The 20,400-nt window shown below is 47.5% G+C and overlaps 1 protein-coding gene across 1 annotated transcript in view; it reads left to right on the forward strand.

Annotated features, from left to right (window-relative positions):
- The window catches only part of LOC126548280 (uncharacterized), a 67,254-nt gene extending 47,603 nt beyond the window's left edge, over positions 1-19,651 (forward strand). Inside the window, exon 3 of the mRNA XM_050196432.3 lies at positions 18,097-19,651. Within this exon, the coding sequence (XP_050052389.2) occupies positions 18,097-18,382 (286 nt within the window). The 3' untranslated portion in view covers positions 18,383-19,651. The remainder of the gene's footprint in view (positions 1-18,096) is intronic.
- Positions 19,652-20,400: the final 749 nt, after the last annotated feature.

Genomic DNA, 20,400 nt, shown 5'->3' on the forward strand with positions numbered 1-20,400 from the left:
AGATGTCGCTGGGGTGTTGGGCAGACGGGCAAACTGCTGGTCAATACGTCGGCTTTTGGCGAGTTCCAGGCGGCGGCACTCTCTTATAACAGCATCCACCGTCGCTACGTTGTTGCAAACGAGCAAGTTGAAGGCGTCATCGGCAATGCCTTTGAGGATGTGGGAAACCTTGTCCGACTCAGTCATGTGGGTGTCAACTTTGCGGCACAGAGCCAAGACGTCCTGAATGTACGTGACATAGGGCTCTGTTGACGTCTGCACACGGCCGGAAAGCGCCTTCTGCGCGGCAAGTTGTTGACCGTAGGGGTTGGCGAACAAGTCTCGAAGCTGTGTCTTAAGTGAATCCCAACTGGTGAGCTCATCTTCGTGCGTGCGATACCAAACTCGAGGGGTGCCACCGAGGTAAAAGACTACGTTGGCGAGCATAATAGTAGGGTCCCACCGGTTATTGCGGCTGACGTGTTCATACAGGCTGATCCAGTCATCGACGTCTTCCCCATCTTGGCCCGAGAATACGCCAGGATCACGGGGAGCGGGGAGAGTGATGTAGGTCGTCGAAGTGGCAGCAGGTGTCGGAGCCGGCGGAGTCGGGTTGTCGTCGCCGGGAGCCATGAAGGAAGGCTCGACGTACCGTCCACTGCGAAGCTCCGTGACGAAGTACAGGGAACGTCCACCTCCACCAGATATGTTACGTAGGAAGACACAGACGAAAAGCTATGTACAAATATATTTACAAGGAAAATACGCTGCGCTTGGCCAAGAGGCAACAGCCCGCGCTAGCTTCTAATCGTCGTCGTCGTCTTCACACTGCTGGCCTTTCGTGATCGCGCATATTGTGCCGTAGCAATATTATCGGTAGATACCCGAGAGACGAGCCGCCGCGAGAACGACGACGAAGTGGGTCTGTGCCCTTGGCGCGAGTGAATGTCGTCGGCGCTCTGTCTCCAGTCCAGAGTAAATAGCCTCTTTCGTCTGTGTCTTTCTACACGTAACAATATATATATATATAAAGCCGCGGTTCTCGCGTGCGCGTGTCGAAAGCCCACGCTCGTCAGTAACACCGCGGCCGCACTGCTGTACCCTGGATTTGCGCGCGCGCCGCAACCTTTCGCGCCAACCAGGCATGGCAACACGCGTAATGCGCAAGCTCTTGGTGAACGAGAACTGCAAAACTTGCGCAATCCGTTGAAAGTTCAGGCGCAGCAGTCTCGGAGATGCGCTGCTTCCTTGCTAGCCCAAGTGAATGCGTATAGCGCTCTCTAAGTGCGCACGTTAACTGTACGATAAAAAAAAAAGCGGAAGAGAGAAACGGGAGAGCCAGCAGTGAAAGCGCACAGCGTAAACAGAGGCTGCGCTCTGGCGAGTTCTGCAGTTTGACTGCTATGAAGATGGATATGCTGTGTCAAAATTCCTGGGTACGTCGCGGAATAACGCCTGCCGTCTTGGTTTCTTTCGTCCCATTCCTCTTGCTTGGACAAGGCATTTCTATTTTCCTTGCTCTTTTGCGTTTAGTCAACTGTTTCACACATTACTCATACTTCCACTCGAAGAAACCAGTTTCGACACGTTGGCACAGCCCCAAAAGCAGCGAGGAACTCGTGCTATAGGACGAAAATGAACGACGCAAGCTTCGTTCCACGCAGTACCAGAAAAGAGGAAAATGGTTAGAACCGCCACCCATGAGCTGCGGTCTTAAAGGCTGCAATCTGCTTCTCGACAGTGATATTGTCACGTTGTAGTGGCGATGAAGAACACAGTGTAGGAAAATGTGAATCACGAAACTATAGCTTTTTTTTACTGGGAGAGCCTGTGCCCACGAAAGCGAATGGCACTCGAAGCACAACGATAGCGGCGAGCACAGCCTTGGCGATCGCCGAAATCTTCATCATCGGATCAGCGCGTCGGCTTTTATATATGAGTCGTCGAAGGTTCCAGCGCAATCGCCGGTGCCTGTGTGCCTTTCATAAAGTGCTACACAATTGGCGTGGCGCATACAGTCAGATTACACAAGAAACAATAATATTACTCCGAAACTGCACGCCAGAGCCAGAGCCAGATTCGAAGCAGTTCTCAGCAAAATCTAGGAACAAGCGCTTGTCAGTTGAATTAAAACGCCGGGCGCCGTAGGAATGGAAAGCATGCCCGCCCGTCCTTACGGCGCGGCAGATCGCGCTGCGCGAACCAGCGCAACCCCCCCCCCCCCCCCAGTTCGAGCGATTTTTTCAGAGCCAAACATGAAGCTGCGTTAAAGTACACTCCCGGGCTCTCGTAAATGATCAGTTGGGAAAAACGTACTGATAGAAAATCTTTTTGTCAAAATATCTGCCTCTATAGCGCTTCAATAAAGTGTGCGGGCACAAAGAAATATCGCATGCTGTCTAAAACCAAGTTCCAAGATCAAACAACTTGGTCGTGCCAGAAAGAATAGGAAGGAATAGTGCATTTAAAAGTCAGAAATATGTTGGAATAAATTATTCATGCAGGCAAGTGCTTTTGTCGAAAGCGCCCTTAGACAAGGATCGATCACGAAAAAGATCGATCACGAACACTCGCTCTTACGTTCATATGGACATATGCCGCAGCTGCAAGAATAAGCTTGCAGCATTACAGTTGAATGAAAAATACCAAACTAGCGTGCATCCCTAAATTTTTTTTTTCCATTCAGGGGTTTTACGTTCCACAGCCGCTACATGATTATGAGGTACGCCGTAGTGGGGTACTCCGGATTAATTATGAGCGCCTGAGGCACTTTACCATGCACCCAACGCACGGCACACAGGTGTTTTGGCATTTCGCCCCCATTGAGATGTAGCCGCCGAGGCCAGGATTTGATCCCGCACCCTCGGCCTTATCAGCGCATTGACGTAGCCACTACGCCACCACGACGGGTGCACGCCTCTCCATAGAGCACTCAACAGATGCCCTTTTGCTGGTTGTTTTAATGTGACTGTTCTAAACGTGCTCAACGTTGACGAGGCCTTTACAAAATCCTCGCCAACATCAATTAATTAAATTTGTCGTTGATGTAACGCTCAGTGACATATTTTACCTAATTGGTGATATCATCAATTTGGAATTCTCGCTAATTAGTTTCGAGATAAAAATGAATGAAACGGAAACTTGGCGCACGTACGACCTGCATTATTCACCGAGCCTATGAAACGCTTGACCGCGATGGCTTGCATGCAAAGAGCTCGACTAACATTTCAAATATATATATATATATATATATATATATATATATATATATACGTTTACCTAATTTTGCATTGCCTGCTCGTGTAATTACGAACGTATTAGCGCTATTGTGATTGGTAGATGCATGTACCAGAATTAACGTAAAAGCCGAGGGTGGTCATGACGTAAACTTCAAATCTGCACACTTCGCCCCCGTACTTCCGTAAATATTGTCTGCGTCTAGTTAATAGACAGTTTTAGTACTGCGCTATGACGATACGTACGCAGCACGAAAGTGCTTTGAGGAACGTAGGAGCGCGTGTCGCGTTATAGCTTTTAGTACTGCGAAATGCCAACGTACGTAAGCGGGCGAGCGTTAGACGCCGGGCGCGTAGGAGTGCATTGACCGCGTCCGCCAGTACATCGAACCGTCGGTCGAACTAGACGCTCTTGATCTCGCTAACGTGATGTAACGTGTGGGCGTGTTCCCCCTTCGTCGAACTATATTTAGGCCTTTAAGAGGCTCTACTTTTAATATGGATGAAATACACGAATCATATCGAGAAAAATAAAAACCGAGTGCTTCCTTTCTGAGGCTGGCACGGTCATTTGCGATGAACTGCGCCAAAAACAGGTAGCCTTTCGCGCGAACAGCACAGACTCAACACTTTCTCAAAAACAAAGTTCCTATTTTCGTTATGCATTCCCACCGTGAAGTATCCGCGGGAATGGCTTCTGCGCGTTCACTTCAATCAGCAAAGCCAAATCGTAGGCTATTGAAAAGTACAGCCTTCCGCTGGTCGCCTGTGACGCTGCCATTTTGGGAAACTCTTTTGTCTCGCGCTATCCCGAACAAACGAGAACCACGAAAGCAGAACGCAATGCTCCCTACGTACGCACGCAAGAATCGGATGCGTGCGTGCGTACGCAGCGGCCGCGTATACATCACGTACCGTTCGTGTTGCGTTCTGCACATGCGCACTTTACGTGCACATGCGCATCTTACGTACGCTGTACTAAAGCTGTCTAATATCCTGAAAAAAAAATTGGAGGACGCTTAAGCTTTGCCTTCAAGAGTGGAATGCGATAACGTTATCGCACCCTGTTCGCACCGCCCACTCATTCGCTCGGCATGCTCTTGAGTCACACAAAGACGAAACGTGCGCCTGAGCAAGCGGAACGAACCAAAGAACTCGGTGTCTCGGAGGGAGAAACGATCTACGCGAGCCAAACGTCGTGATCGGCACGGACAACCGGGCCGTGACGCGCCATGAAGGTGGACGCGATCATGGAACTGACGCCTCGATGGGATCGTCCTCTATCTCGCTTGGGAGCACCACGCAGATGCATGACTCCTCGCCAGCAGCACGGCACACATCGCAGGGGACGCTTTCCCACCAGACGCACTACGGCGCAGCGATCACGTCAGAGGCGTCCCGCATCGGACGCTGCACCTAGGAATCGCGCTGTGAGCGGAAAGAGGAGCGGCGTCGCCTAAACACGAGGGCTCGAGTGACGCACGCTGGAAGTTGGAAGGGGAGAGAGCGAGAAAAATTAAACGCAAGGGTATTGGGGCATCCTCGCACCGGGCCCCACACGGCCCCAATGCGCTCAAACGAGACGAAGGGGAGACGCGGGCGAGTGGCGCGCCACCTGTCGGGGCAGCGCCGTACATTGCGAGGAGGGGGTCTTCTGTGTTTGCCGCAAGATGGCTCTGCGTGCGCCCCAAGCGCAGAAGAAATGTAGCGGAAACGTACTTCGCTAAGTGTTTAACTGCGACTTCTGTAATTTACATGCTCATAATTACCGATATACACCGCAGTATAACTTTCTACGGCACGTTTCTAAGGCAACACCGCATTCGCCAGAGGTGCTTTTGTCCCGCTTTGAAGCATCGGACTCATGGCTGAGTAGTAGAGTCTCCGTCTCACACTCCGGAGACCCTGGTTCGATTCCCACCTAGCCCATCTTGCGAGTTGTATTTATTTATGAGTTGCTATCCGCCATTTTTCGCTCATGGCCAGCGCCGCCGACGCCAAGGAGACCGGCTTCTCTGCGACACGAGCTCCTTAACGCTGTCGCGTTAAAACTGATTGGGTTTTACGAGCCAAAACCCGGTCTGTTTACGAGGCATGCCATAGTGAGAGATTACACAACAATTACAGCAACCTGGGGTTCTTTAACGTCCTTGTAAGTCTAAGTACACGGGTCTTTTCGCTTTTCGCCTCCATCGAATGCGGCTGCCGTGGCCGGCATTTGATGCCGTGACCTCATACTTAGCAGCCCAACACGATAGCCACTAAGTAACCGCGGCTGGTAATGTTCTGAAACCAAACCGGATCCACGTCGCGCTCGAAAATAAATTAAATATCTTGTTTCCCACCCTCGTGTTCTTTTTCGGCGCGAAAGGACCCAAATAAACGAAGCGTTTGTGGCATTGCTGCCGCCGAGATTTGGGAACAAGGTTTCAGTTTCAATTTGCGAATATTTTCGCGTGTAATGCGTACACAATGATAACAGAAAAACATCTGAAAGTTAAGGGTACCGGACGTTCACCTGGTTGACCTTCTTGCCTTTCCTCTCCTTACTTTCTCTCTCTCGCTCTCTTGCAAAATTCAAATGAAACTACGGCGTTTCTTAAAGCTCTCGCCACTCAAATTACTCCAAATGCGATTTGCATTTGTGTACGAATGCGTTAGAGGCACAGTACACAGAATAATCCTGCGGATACATTCAATAACGTATATTACATGACACACTTTATTTGGAGTTCTTCTGTTTACGAGGGGGCTTATACCCTTCGCGGCCATGTGCCTTTTGCGGCGTTCGTGTCCCATAGCCCCGAAGGAACGCATCGGTGCTTCCATGTCTGCACCACCAAATGTTTACAAGTCCGAGCCACTAAAGTAATAAAGACAAAGATCATGGTGCTCGATTTTTTTTTTACCACATAGTTTACAATAATTACTGGAGGGACCTGTGGCGCCACTGTCGGCAGGAGCTGCAAACAGGACGGTTCAGGCAACATGAGAATGATGGTTAGCACATGTGTTTGCATAAACTTCGTCCTTCTGGCTTCAAACGGCTTCGTGACTCTGCAAGCTGATCATTTTCAAGAAAGCCTTAAGTATAAGTAATTAAGTAAACATTGCTAAAGTCCGGCAGCTGCAGGATTCCAAGACAGGACCTCAAGCAGAGTAGTTCAATTTTAAAACCATTAGGCCACGAATGCATGCGCCGACAACCGGCATTGAACACCCTTAAGAATCTATAGGGCGCGAGCCAGCGTGGTGAGAAGCTAGGTTACTAGTTGGCCACCTCGACAGGCGGACCACTGCAATTACTAGCGATTATATGTGTTCGCAGAGTTTGAGTGCCTTCTGCGTTTGGAAAAGTATAAATTACATTGAAACCTAGGCCAGTGAAGGCATATAAAGCATATTAAACGAAGCCTCAAGGACGTCTGAAGCCATAAGCACGAATACCTGACAAATCCATGTACAAATAATAATAATAATAATCAGCCTATTTTATGTCCACTGCAGAGGCCTGTCCCTGCGATTTCCAATTACCCCTGTCATGCGCCGACCGATTCCAAGTAGCGCCAGCAAATTATCTAACTTCATCACCCCCCCCCCCCCCCCCCCCTGGTCTTCTGCTGCCTTAGACTGCACTTCACTTCTCTTGGCACCCATTCTGTAACCCTAATGGTCCGCTGGTCATACATCATATGCATTAGATGACTTGTCCAGCTGCATTTCTTTCTCTTAATCTCAATTAGAATATCGGCTATCCCTGTTTGCTTTCTGATACACACCGCTCTCTTTCTATCTCTTTATGTTACGCCTAGCATTCTTCGTTCCATCGCTCTTTGCGCGGTCCTTAACTTGTTTTCGAGCTTGTATGTCAGTGTCCGAATTTCTGCCCCATATCTCAGCACCAGTAGGATGTATTGGCTGTACACGTTTCTTTTTAATGATAATGGTAAGCTTCCAGTCAGGATCTGACAATGTCTGCCGAATGCGCTCCAACGCATTTTTATTCTTCTGTAAATTTCGTTCTCATGACCAAGGTCCCCTGTAAGTAATTGACCTAGGTAAACGTACTCCTTCGCAGACTCTAGAGGCTGGCTGGCGATCCTGAACGCTTGTTCTCTTGCCCGGCTATTCATCATTATTTTTGTCTTCTGCATATTAATCTTCAACCCCACTCTTATACTCTCTCTCTTAAGTCCCCAGTGTTGGTGAACAGGACAATGTCATCTGTAAATCGAAGGTTGCTGAGATATTCACCGTTGATCCTTACTCCTAAGCCTTCCCAGTTTAATAGCTTGAATACTTCTTCGAAGCACGCAGTAAATGGCATTGGAGATATTGTGTCTCCTTGTTCTTTATAGGTATCTTTCTACTTTTCTTGTGGAGAATTAAGGTAGCTGTCGAACCCCTGTAGATACTTTCCAAGATATTTACATAAGCGTCCTGTACTGCTTGATTACGTAATGCCTCCATGATTGGTGCTATTTCTACTGACTCAAATACCTTTTCGTAATCTATGAAAGCCATATAGAGAGGCTGATTGTTCTCTGCGAATTTCTCGATTACCTGATTGATGACATGTATGTGATCCATTCTAGAGTATCCCTTCCTGAAACCTGTCTGTTCCCTTGATTGACTAAATTAAAGTGTTGCCCATATTCTATTGGAGATTATCTTCGTGAATTATTTATATAATACTGGAAGTAAGCTAATGGGGCTATAATTTTCCCATTCTTTAACGTCTCCCTTTCTTGTCGATTAGTATAATGCTGGCATTCTTCCAGTTCTCTGGGACCCTTGAAGTCAATAGACAGTTCGTATAGAGGGCCGCTATAGTTTTTCAAGCAGTATGTATCCACCACCTTTGATTAAATCGACTGGTAGTCCATCTCCTCCTGCCACTTTTCCTTGTTTCTTGTCTTGCAAGGCCCTTCTAACTTCATCGCTACTTATAGAATAAGCCTCTGTAACTTGTTCATTACTGCTTCGGAGGTATCGTGGCTCCTCTGGGTGCTGTACAAGTCAGTATAGTATTCCGGCGTTCTTACTATACCTTCGAGATTGTTGATCATATTACCCTGCTTATCTTGCTTATCAGCGCATACTTCTTGCTTTGTACGACGCCAAGTTTCCTTCTCACTGATTTCAGGCTGCATCCATTTTTTGCTGCTTCCTCAGTCTTTCTCACGTTATAATTTCGATCATCCCTTATCTTCTCATCGTTGATTAGTTGTTACAGGTCGGCGAATTCTATCCGATCGCTTGCGTTGGACACTTTCATTCTTTGTCGTTCCTTTATTAGGTCCTTTCCTACTTGGGAGAGCTTACCTACTGGTTGCCTTGGTGCCTTGCCTCCCACTTCAATTGCTGCATCTGAAGCTAGCCTAGTTATGGTTTCATTCATTGCCTCTATATCATCTTCATCTCTCTTTTCTAAGGCCGCATATTTGGTTGCAAGTGACAACCTGAATTTTTCTGCTTTTACCCTTACTGCCGCTAGGTTTGCCTGTTTCTTCTTGACCAATTTTACTCTTTCTCTCTTCAAATTGAGGCGCATTCTAACCCTCACTAACCTATGATCACTGCACTTAACCCTACCTAATACTTTTAAATCCTCCACTACAGTGGAATTGACAGAAAGCATGAAATCAATTTCATTTCTTGCTTCACCATTAGGGCTTTTCCAGGCACACTTTCTGTTGCTACGCTTCCTTGAAAAGGGTGTTCACTATTCGCAGCTTATTCCTTTCCGCGAATTCTACTATCTCTCCTCGAGTGTTCCTAGAATACACGTCATAGTTGCCAAGTGCTTGTTCTCCAGCATGCTTTTTCCCCACTTTTGCATTGAAGTCGCCCATGACTACAGTATACTGAGTTTGCACTTTTCTCATCGCTAATTCAATATCTTCATAAAACTGTCCTATTTCTTCATCATCGTGATTGGAGGTTGGAGCGTAGGTTTGTACTACATTTATTCTATACCTCCTATTCAGCTTTATTACGACCACCGTTACCCTCTCATTAATGCTGTAGAATTCGTCAATGTTGCCCCCTATGTCCTTATGGATTCGGAATCCTACTCCGAACTGCTTCTTATCTGGTAGTCCTCTATAGCAGAAGGCGTGGCCATTTGTCAGCACTGTATAGGCCTCACCAGTTCTGCTAACCTCAATAAGGTCAGTAATATCCAAAACAATGCCTGATAGTTCCTCATAGAGTCCTGCTAGGCTATAGCTTCACTCGAGAGGGTTCGGGTGTTCAACGTTGCAAGGGTCAATTTCCATTGGCGGCCTGTCCGGGCCCAGAGATTCTTAGCACCATCTGCTGCATTACAAGCCTGACCACCGCCTTGGTCAGCTGCTCCGCAGCTGCTGGGGACTGAGGGTCATTGAGTAATCGAATGATTCATTTGGGAGGCCGACTGAACCAGGGACTCCAATTCCTGTTCTGGTGAGGGAGTGTCTTGTTGAAGCTTAGTGGGTCTTCCTAATTTGGTTGTACCTGGATTAGTATAGCCCCACTTGCTCTCGGCGTTTTTGCCAGTGTCAGGCGCCACTCCAAGCCTGGAGATGTAGCGTACTGGGGGAGGTGGATTCGAGTTTCCCACCTCCAGAAAAAAACGCGAGGATTCGAACTTCTGACTGTGGCAACCGAGCATCCAAGTCGGATAGCCCTGTGGGCTGTCAGGCCACCTTATGTCGAAGCGTTCCAGCCCAGACGATGCCACGTGCCAGAAAACAGGCTTAAATTATCCGCGATATACTGCGGTATTCCGCTGCACTACATCGTATTTCTCCATGGTTCTAACATCGTGGTTTCAGGGTCTCCCGTACGCATGCGGCCATGAACGCGGCTAGATAAACGATATATTTTCGGCGAATGTGAACACAACTTAAATGTAGTGTGAAAAAAAAAGGAGAAAATGAGAAAAACTTTCAGTGCTTACCGAGAATTCACGAGTGCGTATAGACGCAGGTACACCGAAGAGCTTACGATCGCGTCTGCCTGCCTCAGGCATCATTACCATGCATTGCCATGGTGGCTGAACGTTTGCAGCGCAAACGTTCCCGCTAGTAATTATTGTAGGAAGCTGTATGCTTTCTACAGCAGCGTAATGTGTCGCTATACGAAGCCTTCCTTAGCTTCTGACGCGACCGTGATATCAGCTGGAAACAACTCTTTCTCGCGATTGAGACTAAGGTGAACCAAGGGGCTCTTTATTTTGTTAGTTACAACCACGCGACGCAAGTAGAAATAGAAGCAAAGGAAAGCATAGGGGAGATTAACTGTCATATTTAATTGAAATATAGAAATGATATCGAAAAGGGCAACTAATGTGAATGAAAATGCATCCTCTCGTAGGTTAGAGTCGAACCCGCATCTTCCGCATTACGCCTACGATGTTTTACCGTTGAACTTCCGCGGCGGGCGTCCCCCCCCCCCCCCCCCCCATGTACTCTTTTGGATGTTTGCGCATGTGTACTAGACCTGGCTTTGTGAGTGTTAGCCAGCTCCACCCACGGCCATGGCGACTGTTCTGGAACATCCTTTCAGTCGCGGGCGCGGCGCATAACGTGAGCCTAATAACAGGCAAATGGCCTACAAACTCTCGTGGCATATTTCATGTGTGACAGCTTGTATATGGTGCACGCTGCACACCTCCTGTATTTTTGTGCACGCATGCGTGAATGCGCACGTGCAGGCATGCGTTGCTCCCGAGTCTATGTGCTGGTCGTCAGACCAGGTTACTCCCCTATAACAATCTTTGTGGAGGGAAGCCCACCGTAATAATTCCTAATGGACGATAGGTTGTTCGCGAAGATGCCGAGCAGGTCGACGTGTCAAGATATGGCGACAAACCCGCCATGGCATGCACAGAGTCGTTACCGTTTCAAGAGCGTCTTTTGTCGGCCGCTGGTTCTGTAATTAGTGATGCATTCCAGAAACGTCCAGCGTCTGGCGCCGACTTCAGGAAAATCAAGACTAGGACCTTTTGCGACTGTTCCTTGCAACGTCCATCAACCAGGATCTGAAATTTAGCCTGGCACCTGCAAATCTACGAAGGAAGTGCCGCTAAGAGCTCTAATAGCTGAATACAAATTTATATAAGCCGTGTGACAGGCGCACATACCGAATGTACAATTCACATTAGGAAACGGCCATGGTGGAGCCTGCAACAGGTATCACTGTCGGGATTCTCTCCTTGTCTTGGAAACATCGCTTAGCGATGGCCCGTCGACGCTTTCTGGGGACCCCTGCTGTGCTAGTGCGTGCTTTACAGTATCCCTCCTCGTTAGGCCACAGTCAAGATGTCTTTGTTTACACATAATCTCAAAGTATTCTAGGCTTAATCGTATTGTCACGTTGTAGTGACGGTGAAGAGCCAAAATACAGCTGAAAGTGGAAATTAAGAACCACACTCTTTATTACTCGAACTTGTGCTCAGAAAGACAAGCAACATACAAATCACAACGGTAGCGGCGAGCATGCTTGTCTATCATCGTATGTGATCTCTCGGCTCAAGTATGTCCTGTATTGACCCTAACAAAAATAATCGATGACATTCAATTATATCTAAAACGAGAGTCTGCTGAGGGCAACACAAACTGAGAAGACCCACCGTGACGGACTAGTGGCTTTGGCGTTGCGCTGCTGAGCCCGAGGGCGCTGGATCAAATCCCGACCAAGGTGGCCACATTTAGATGGCGGCGAAATGCAAGAACGCGTGTGTACCGTGCATTGGGACCACGTCAAAGAACCCCAGATATTCAAAATTATTCCGTACTCTCCCACTACGGTGTGCCTCGTAATCATATCGTTATTTTGGCACGGAAAACGCCAGGTTTTTTTTTTGGTACTAAGAAGAAACGTCACGGCATTCTTATAGCAATTTTTTTCCGAGACCGCTCCCGAAGCTATCAGAACAACCGCTGAGGTTCATGTAGCTTCGAAAATGCAAAGCACTGCTCGCGTCGGAAGTTCGATCTGATTAAACGCACCAGATCTCCACTGGGTTCACGACAACAATCCCGAGGGAGACAGATAGAAGAAAGGGGAAAGGCAGGGAGGGGGGTTAACAAGAAGGGAACGTCCGGTTTGCTACCCTACACTGTGGAGAGGGTGGATGGGGAGATGAAGAAATTAGGAAGAAGAGCGAAAGAAAGAAAGGGAGCACAAACGGTCACTATCACCGCCTACTAGCACCACGCAGTAGCACTTGTAGCACTACAAACACCAGTTCAGGCTGCAGCCGCTTGTGCAGGTTTGTAGAGCTTAAAAACTGCGACAGTGCCCTTGTCGCCCATGGCTGCGGTGGCTTGTGAGATCGGCATTCTAAAATGACTTAACGTCATTGATGAAAACGCGTTATCGTGGTTGCGAGCGATCGTCTCTTGTAAGCTGTAGCAAGAACAGTCACACAGAAGGTGTTAAGGCCACAATCACACAAGGCGTTGTCGTCCCATTCTATTTGGAAAGCAAGCCACTTCGTAAAAGCCACACCTAGTCATATTCGACAAAACAGGGTAGCCTTGCGTCGGCAGAGTCCAGCTGTGATTCGAAGGCGGAGAGAAGAGTACCGGTGGTGCAGCCAGTTGCCTTGAAAACTTGGGGTGTTCTACATAGATAACGTGATATCTCGTGCAAGCACTTCAAGTTTTCTAGCGGCATCTGTTCTTGATAACAGTACCGATTCCTTTTAGCTACCTTGAAGCGCCGACCGAGCACCGTTTTAGGCATGTTCGTTACCTATGACGCCGCTGTGACTTGGAAGCCACTGAACTGTCACGTGGTGGCTTTCCTCAGCCAAGGTATGGATTAGTTCTCTTACCTCGAATACTAGTGTCCGTGTGGTCCGCGCTGCAGGGCTGATAGTAAAGACAGCAGTGCTGCTTTCGAATCACTGCATACTGGCTGAAGAGACGAAGGGCAGCGCAAACAGCTGCAAGTTCCGCAGACGTCTATGTCGTTGGGCGTTGGGCGCTTGTAACTGATGGTGGTGGCTCTCGCTGGGGAAACCACGGCTGTGAACGAGGTCACCGTGTCCTGTCGTGCAAAAGGAGGATAGATCATTGTTTAAGAGCAAGATGTGACAGCTCAGGTTTTTTCCAGATTCCAGGTGCCATGAGGTGCAATGCAGGTTAAACCAAACACCATCGGGAGGAATCGATTGCTTAGTTGCGAGGGTGAAGCCTAATGGAAGATTGGTGTAAAAAGCAGAAATCCTATCACAAAATGACGCCTGTGGCCTTTCTGACTGTAGTGTTGCGAGTAAGTGGGAGCGAGCTTGGGCAAAGTGCTTAACCTGCGGTCTCCACGGAACCTCCACAGCAATGCGTGTTTGTGGTGGTTGGTCCCCGGCGATTGCAATGATCGCCGCTGTTTACGCGAAATTCGGCAAAACAAGGCGAACTCTGAGAGCCCGAGCTGGAATAGCCTGTAGAGCACAAATATTTGCCCTGTAAGTGTTGGTCAGTACTGGAAGACTGCAATTCAGAAATATTATAAAAGGTGCCCCGTACAATTCCAACATTGATATTACATCTCCGACAGTCCCTAAATATTTCCGCCCAGGAACTTGAAAAGCTCAAAAATTGCTATCAGGCGCACTTTCAACTAGGTCAAGTGCGGGCTCCATGGACCCCCTACCGCTCTACAGTGTACGCGGTTTGTTCATGCTCGTCTCTCTTTCTCTCTGTCTCTCCCTTCCACTCTCACTTTTTATCCCCCTTAACCCTTTCCCCCGTACACGGTAGCCAACTGGAACTACCTCTGGTTGACCTCCCTGCCTTTCTATGTATTCTTTTCTATCTCTCCATGGGAGATCTCTCTATCAATGATTATGTAGAGAAATCTATGAGTCTTTACATCAGAGATGATCTGAACGTTTATAGAGACGGCGTAGGATGTCATCGGTTGCCGAGTGAATATTTCAAAACCTTGGATGCAGAGGTACACCGCTGTCAGAGCAGCAGCTTTTTGAAGCCTTGCACGTATCTGAGGACGTGTCACACCCGAAGGCCATACACACACGTCGTCTGCGTATATTAATATCTTGATCGATGTTCAACGGGCCAACGGGCCAACGGGCCAGATGTTCAACGAGGCCAATGAGCCTAAGATTGAACAGGGTGGGGCTTAGTATTCCACCTTGAGTGATAACCCGACAACAGCGACAGTTTGGTAAAGCGGGCTTGAGCAAAAAGTAAACCCATGACGAATGGCAGTATATATGCGTATTCATCTGCCCTTTCATTCTCAATTGATTCATGGCACGCCCGTTAGTTCTCTTTGACCACTGCATGCTTTCAGTATCACTTTACCATTTCCAATCTGATAGTATGCGTCTTTGTGCAGACGTGCAAAAGTATAAAAGCTTTAAAGACAATGTCTTCTTTAGTGAAATTAGACCAATTTGGGCTTTGTCGCATCTGGGTATCTGGCTGCCACTTTCTAACCACTTTCGCGAAAATAAGGCGAGTTAAGGTCTTGTAGTTAACGTACGACAACGAAAAATGCTCCAAAATGCAGCTATGAATAAAAAAATGCACCAAGTTCGCGTAGAGCTATGTATGGAACACTAATAATGCTTAATTAGCGCAACAAAGTCGAAATTAAACCCATATGTGCTCGTGCAAACTGCACGCACCTAAAACTGGAACCGAAAGTTTGGCTTTATTCAACGAAAAATATAGGCCAATCCCGTAGATAGTGCAGTACACAAAATATGGGTCGGTCGAAGGTAGTGCAGTCTAAAGAACAAACCCCATGGTACACTAATGCGTCCAAGAATATTTTGTCTTTCTTCGATGTCAACGGCTGCTGACTCGCGTTTCTTATACTGTATATATAAACGAGACATTCGCAATAACTTTTTTTTTATTTTTACGTAGATCCTCTGTGAGGTGCATTGCTAAGCTGCTCGCCGATGTGCGGAGTCACAATGATTTACTAATGTTCGAACAATAGGAACTAATAAAAGAAAAACTAAAACAATAATAAACGAGGACGTTTCAATACCGTCGTTTCAAAAGAAGGAAATATTTCGTGCGCAGAAATTTCTGTGCACGCCAAGGTAGTGGAAATAACGCGCGGCGTCCCACTATACTGTCGTCTGTTACCGAAAGTATAGTATAAAGACGTAAGCAGTCAAATAGTATGCTTGTAATATCAATAAATTTAACCTTTTCACGCTCGCCATCGTATGAGCTATCTTGTTTCAGAAGTTTCAGAAGTACTTATAGCACCACGAGCTGTCAGTCGGTCGACGCAGAAAACGAATAACCAGCACATAATATCACATAATAAGCAGCTCTATTTTGTTTTGCTGTGTGGATGGATTTACTGCATACAATTGTGTCTGGATCACTTATGATCTGAGAATGCTATCTCGTTTCAGTGCGCAGACGAACGAGATCCTAAATTTGAATGTGATGCGAGAGGCTTGATATTATGTGAGACGTCTGTGATTTGGGAAGCTGCATCACACTACGCGGTTTACTAAACGAGAACATGACTGTTTTACAAGCCTAAGAATAGCGATTCGCGCCTGTACTGTACGACCCACAAAGTAAAAAAGAAAACAAGAAAAAAGAAAGAGAGAGAGACCATTCCTTCTATTCACGAGCGGCCGTTTGTTTAACCTGCTTGCAGCATGCTCGCGGCGTGGCTGTTCTCTTGCGGGCTTGGCAGGCGCATTTCGCGTGGGGGGCAGCGTGTTGTAAACGACGCGCACTTTGTACCTCATGGCGCTCCGCGATCCGTTATCGCCGCTGTAATCGTTGCGATCATCACCACCATCACAGCAGGCACGAAAATCACCTGGCGGCCGATTTTTGGCTAGTGGGCAGCAAGCGCCGGAGCTATGGCACGTGCTCTAACGCGGGAGCCGTTGTTATTCATTATAAAGGTGATCTCTCTCTCTCTCACTCGCTCGCTAATGAGTACTTGCACGCGGCTGTTCCTCCACGTGCGGCGTCTTCTGTCTGCCTGAAATTTGACGCCATCCACGCGACACACGCAAGCGACCCTTGACGATGCCAGTCCTCATACCCTCATCGAAAGCGATTAGTGCCGTGCAAGGCCAGTTATTCCGAGAGAATGATTAAATTCATCAACAAGATAGCTGTATTTTTTTCGTATTTGTTGTTTGTTTGTCTGTCTGTTATTTAATATTGTGTCACGCCGACGCAGACCCCCACCTGTTTCTCTGTTGGAAGCTCATAGACGTTGAGACCTTGATCTATTTTGGGGGAGACATGTGGAAGCTGAGAAAGTTCTGGTATCCCAGGTGCCAGAGGTAATACATCTTCGTTCCTATGTCCATTACAACAATACCTTGATTTAGGTGAGTTAGTTCATCTTGACAGTTTTCATAATAAAGCGCTAACGAAGACGAAGGAACACATACGAGGAAAGCAGGCGATGCATAAAGAAAGCAGGCGACAAGCGCGTCAGCTGTCCATCTTTCCTTTTGCAAGAAAAATAGGTGACATTTCTTTCGAGATATCTACACACTTGAACTGATCGACCATACAATCGTGTGTATGATGTGAGTCATACCAATCTTTGTGTGTATGATGATGAGTGCATGACGTACCTGATGCGCAGAGCATAAATACATGACCGTTTGGAATAAAACGTTCGTTGGAAGTAGCGCCAGCCCAGTAGTATGTGTTCCTTCGTCTTCGTCTTCAGCGCTTTATTATGACAACTGTTTATGTCCATTACTTCTTCTTTCAAACATGCATTCACTATTACTCAATTCATTTCATTCATTCATAGTGACTGTACAGCAGGAGTCTGTCACAGAAACGCAATATGAAGTGACAGCAAGTGCATTACAACGGTGACGCTCTCAGCACACGCCGCCTTGTCAACAGTTTCGGAGCGACTGCGCGAGTGTTAATAATAGTCGTCAGCGACCCCAGAAACGAACCCTCTGCATCACTCCCAGCGATGCAAGGTCCTTGGCTCTGTAAACTGCCTCCCTTGTTCTCTGGAACATCGGAACGGAGAATGTTCCACAGAAAGACGGCAGGCTGCTTGGAAACAGCTCTGGTTGCGTACGCAGAGGCTTTGAAACTTTTTGGCTATGAATTAACATAACAATACAGAAGCTCCCCTTGATCGTAAAGCAATTTAACAACAGAATTTCGAGAAACATATATGAGAAGGACAACTTGCCACGAATGTAAATAAATATTTCAACATAGTTAATTACACCAGAGCTCACTAGCGGTACCCAAACCCTCAAAAGAGCACTTGGGTAAATTTGCCTCAATTGATACAAAAGCATAGGGCTGAGCTCTCATCTGTCTGATGCCGCATATATTTCATAACTCACGCAATACAATTCTGTTTATCGCGGTCCTGACAAAAGCTCATTAAATAAAGAACGTAACGATTGACCGCACAAGGTGAGCATAGCATGTGATCGGCAAATCGTGTGAAAAGAGGGAGGGAGGTGCCCGGGTCCATAAGTTTCTTAGATCGCAAGAACAAAACAATTAATACACCTAAGAGCCCTAATTATATACCCAACAATCGTAAATATACGAGTAGCGTTTTAGCGTTACCAGCAGAAATATCTGCTACAACGGCATAAGAGGTTGAGTCCAAAAGCACTAAACACGGCTGTCGCAGAACTTGATGGTCGCTCTCAGCATCGGCTATGGGAGGACGTATACGCAGGGCCGGTGTTGAGACTACATTCAAAAATAAGAATACGAAGCCCATAAGTTTACAAGAACGCGCAAGCACCGCGCGTCCATTACAATTTGACTCCGTCGCTCCGCGCTGTGATATCTGCAATGACCACCAGCAATCCCAGTCGTCCGCTGTCCTTACACTGTTGGCGCAACTCTCTCCCTCTGTGTGACTGCAGGATGGATCCGTACAGATTCGGCTTCACCACAGATCGCTACGGCCGGGGCTTCGGATACAGCTGCAAGGATGTGTTCGAGTGCCAGGCGCTGAAAGAGAAGCAGGAGCTTGCCGCCGACAGCTACCGCGCCTTCTCTCCCCAGAACTTCGCCGTGCCGCCACCGCTGGCCGCATACCGCGAGCCGCCGATGGCCGAGAGGCGACCGTCGGGACACCAGCGGGGCGGCGCTCCGCCTGCGCGCTTTGCGCCTGCACCGAGGCTGCCCCCAGTGTCGCCCTACTGGTGATCGAGAATGTCTCGCTCATTGTGGCCCAAGGGAAGGCAATAAAGGCAGGGAGGCTGTACCTACACAGGGGAAGGAGCGAAAAGGAAAAACGAAGGTGATGCGAGACCAAGATGCGCGCTCGCGTGAATTAGCGCTTACCACGAAGTCGCAATGTGGTTGCACAGACCACTTGCTATGGATTGCCGCAACGCTCCTCGGATTGCTTACTACGGTCAACGTTGGAATTGATGGTCTCGAAATCTTGCGTTCCGCGAAAGTTCTGTCATCTTCCCTAAATAGGACCCCGTGGAGAGTCGTGGCATGGCACGTAGACCCCGACGAAGTCTAGGCAGTGGTTACACGAATTGGGATTACTCACCAAAGAACCAAAGCTCCGTGCTGCGTCCTGTACAGACGCGACTCCTAGAAATTTCTACAAAGAACAGGAGTACAAAGAACGGGCAACCGAATTCCAAAGCACTTACGAACACAACGGCAAGAGCCGATTGAAGGAAATCTAGACCGGAATACGAGGCCTCAGAAAAAATGTGCCCTCTAAAACTCGAACGTCTCGACGCGCTGCAGAAAGCAAGCGCGGATATCATGAAATCCCCGACAGCAAGTGATTGCGCCAGTTTCTTTCCCTTGAGGTAGCCCGACTTCTGCGCGTAATTGGCAGTAAGGCCCAGCCGAGAAGGTGGCACAAGGCGATTGCGACCGTAAGTTTACGAAGTTGTTGCATTTGTCGCTCATCGCCGTCTGGAAAGAAGCTCCATCGGGTGTATGGGGCTGGTTTAATTTTTCCTTTCGCACAACATGCCACTCTGGTCATCCGCTAAACCTAGCAGCGTGTCTGTGAGCTTACCGAGAAAAGCAGCATCGTAAGACTAAGCTTTTCAAGTTCCGTCGTCCATGCGAGGAGCACGTTCGCGCATCAGTTGACCCTAAATGTGAGCTATCGCTTCGTTCCCGACCAGTCTGCGCCGTGACGAATCTGTGCCGTAGACTAGCATATGCACGGCCTTAAGAAGGGTGGTCTTAAATATACGCCACACAATGCAATCGCTACTTAAGTTTGAAAAGTATATACCAAAGCGGAACGCTATAATCTCTGGCGAAATCAGAGAAGTATAGGAAATCGCAGTGTATACATATACAGGCTGGCTTTGTGCCTGCGCTTCCGCAGTTTTATAATGCAGCCCCCGACTTCAATGTTTCCGTAGGGCAATAATTAGTGGAAGTTGAGTCGTTGTTTTTTTTTTCTTTTTAATAAAGGCACCGCCACTCTGACTGTTGTCTCCATTGGCCCTCTTATGCATTTTACATGTGACAGAAAACAACGTCGGGCGAGCTCTTCTTGCCGCCTCTGCGGTGTACAAGCCACAGTGGACATGCGTATTTATTTATTTGAATATACTGCCAATCCCGAAGGTGTCATAGCAGGTATGCACATATAGAGGACAATTATTACTAAAAGTACCAATTAAGCTAAGGAAGAACAATACAATTAATGACAAGTGTGATGAAATAGCAAGCGCATTTAAGTACATTAAGCTACGGCCAATGTCAAAACCATTAAAAATAATAAAAGCAAACAGGTAGAATGATAAATGACATTTTCAGCGGGTATAAAATTATGCCACCAACGAGGAAATGAAAAAAAAAAATACAAAAAAGATTCAGCATGATCAACACTGTATTCTGAATCGTAGAACTCTAGAAAAACAGAATGACGTACTACAGCACCTATATTAGAGAGGGTTAAAATATCAGAAAGACCGTACAAATGCAGTTCTATAAATGAGTGACTGGTAGAAGATAAAAACGATCTCACGGGTTAAGTAATTCGCTTTCAATCGCACAAAACAGCGTCAGTGGTGCACATTCGGCACCATACTGAAGAAAGCTATTCCATCCTCTCAGAGTTATTGGGAAAAGGGGAGTGTTCGAAACAATCGGTGCTGAAGGTGTGTTCGATGAGCACATGCGAATGCGTATGAGTCGTTGCACGCATATGTAAGGCGAACATGCAGTTTGTC

The sequence above is a fragment of the Dermacentor andersoni genome, chromosome 1 (genome assembly GCF_023375885.2).
Source record: "Dermacentor andersoni chromosome 1, qqDerAnde1_hic_scaffold, whole genome shotgun sequence".
Classification (NCBI taxonomy): domain Eukaryota; kingdom Metazoa; phylum Arthropoda; class Arachnida; order Ixodida; family Ixodidae; genus Dermacentor; species Dermacentor andersoni.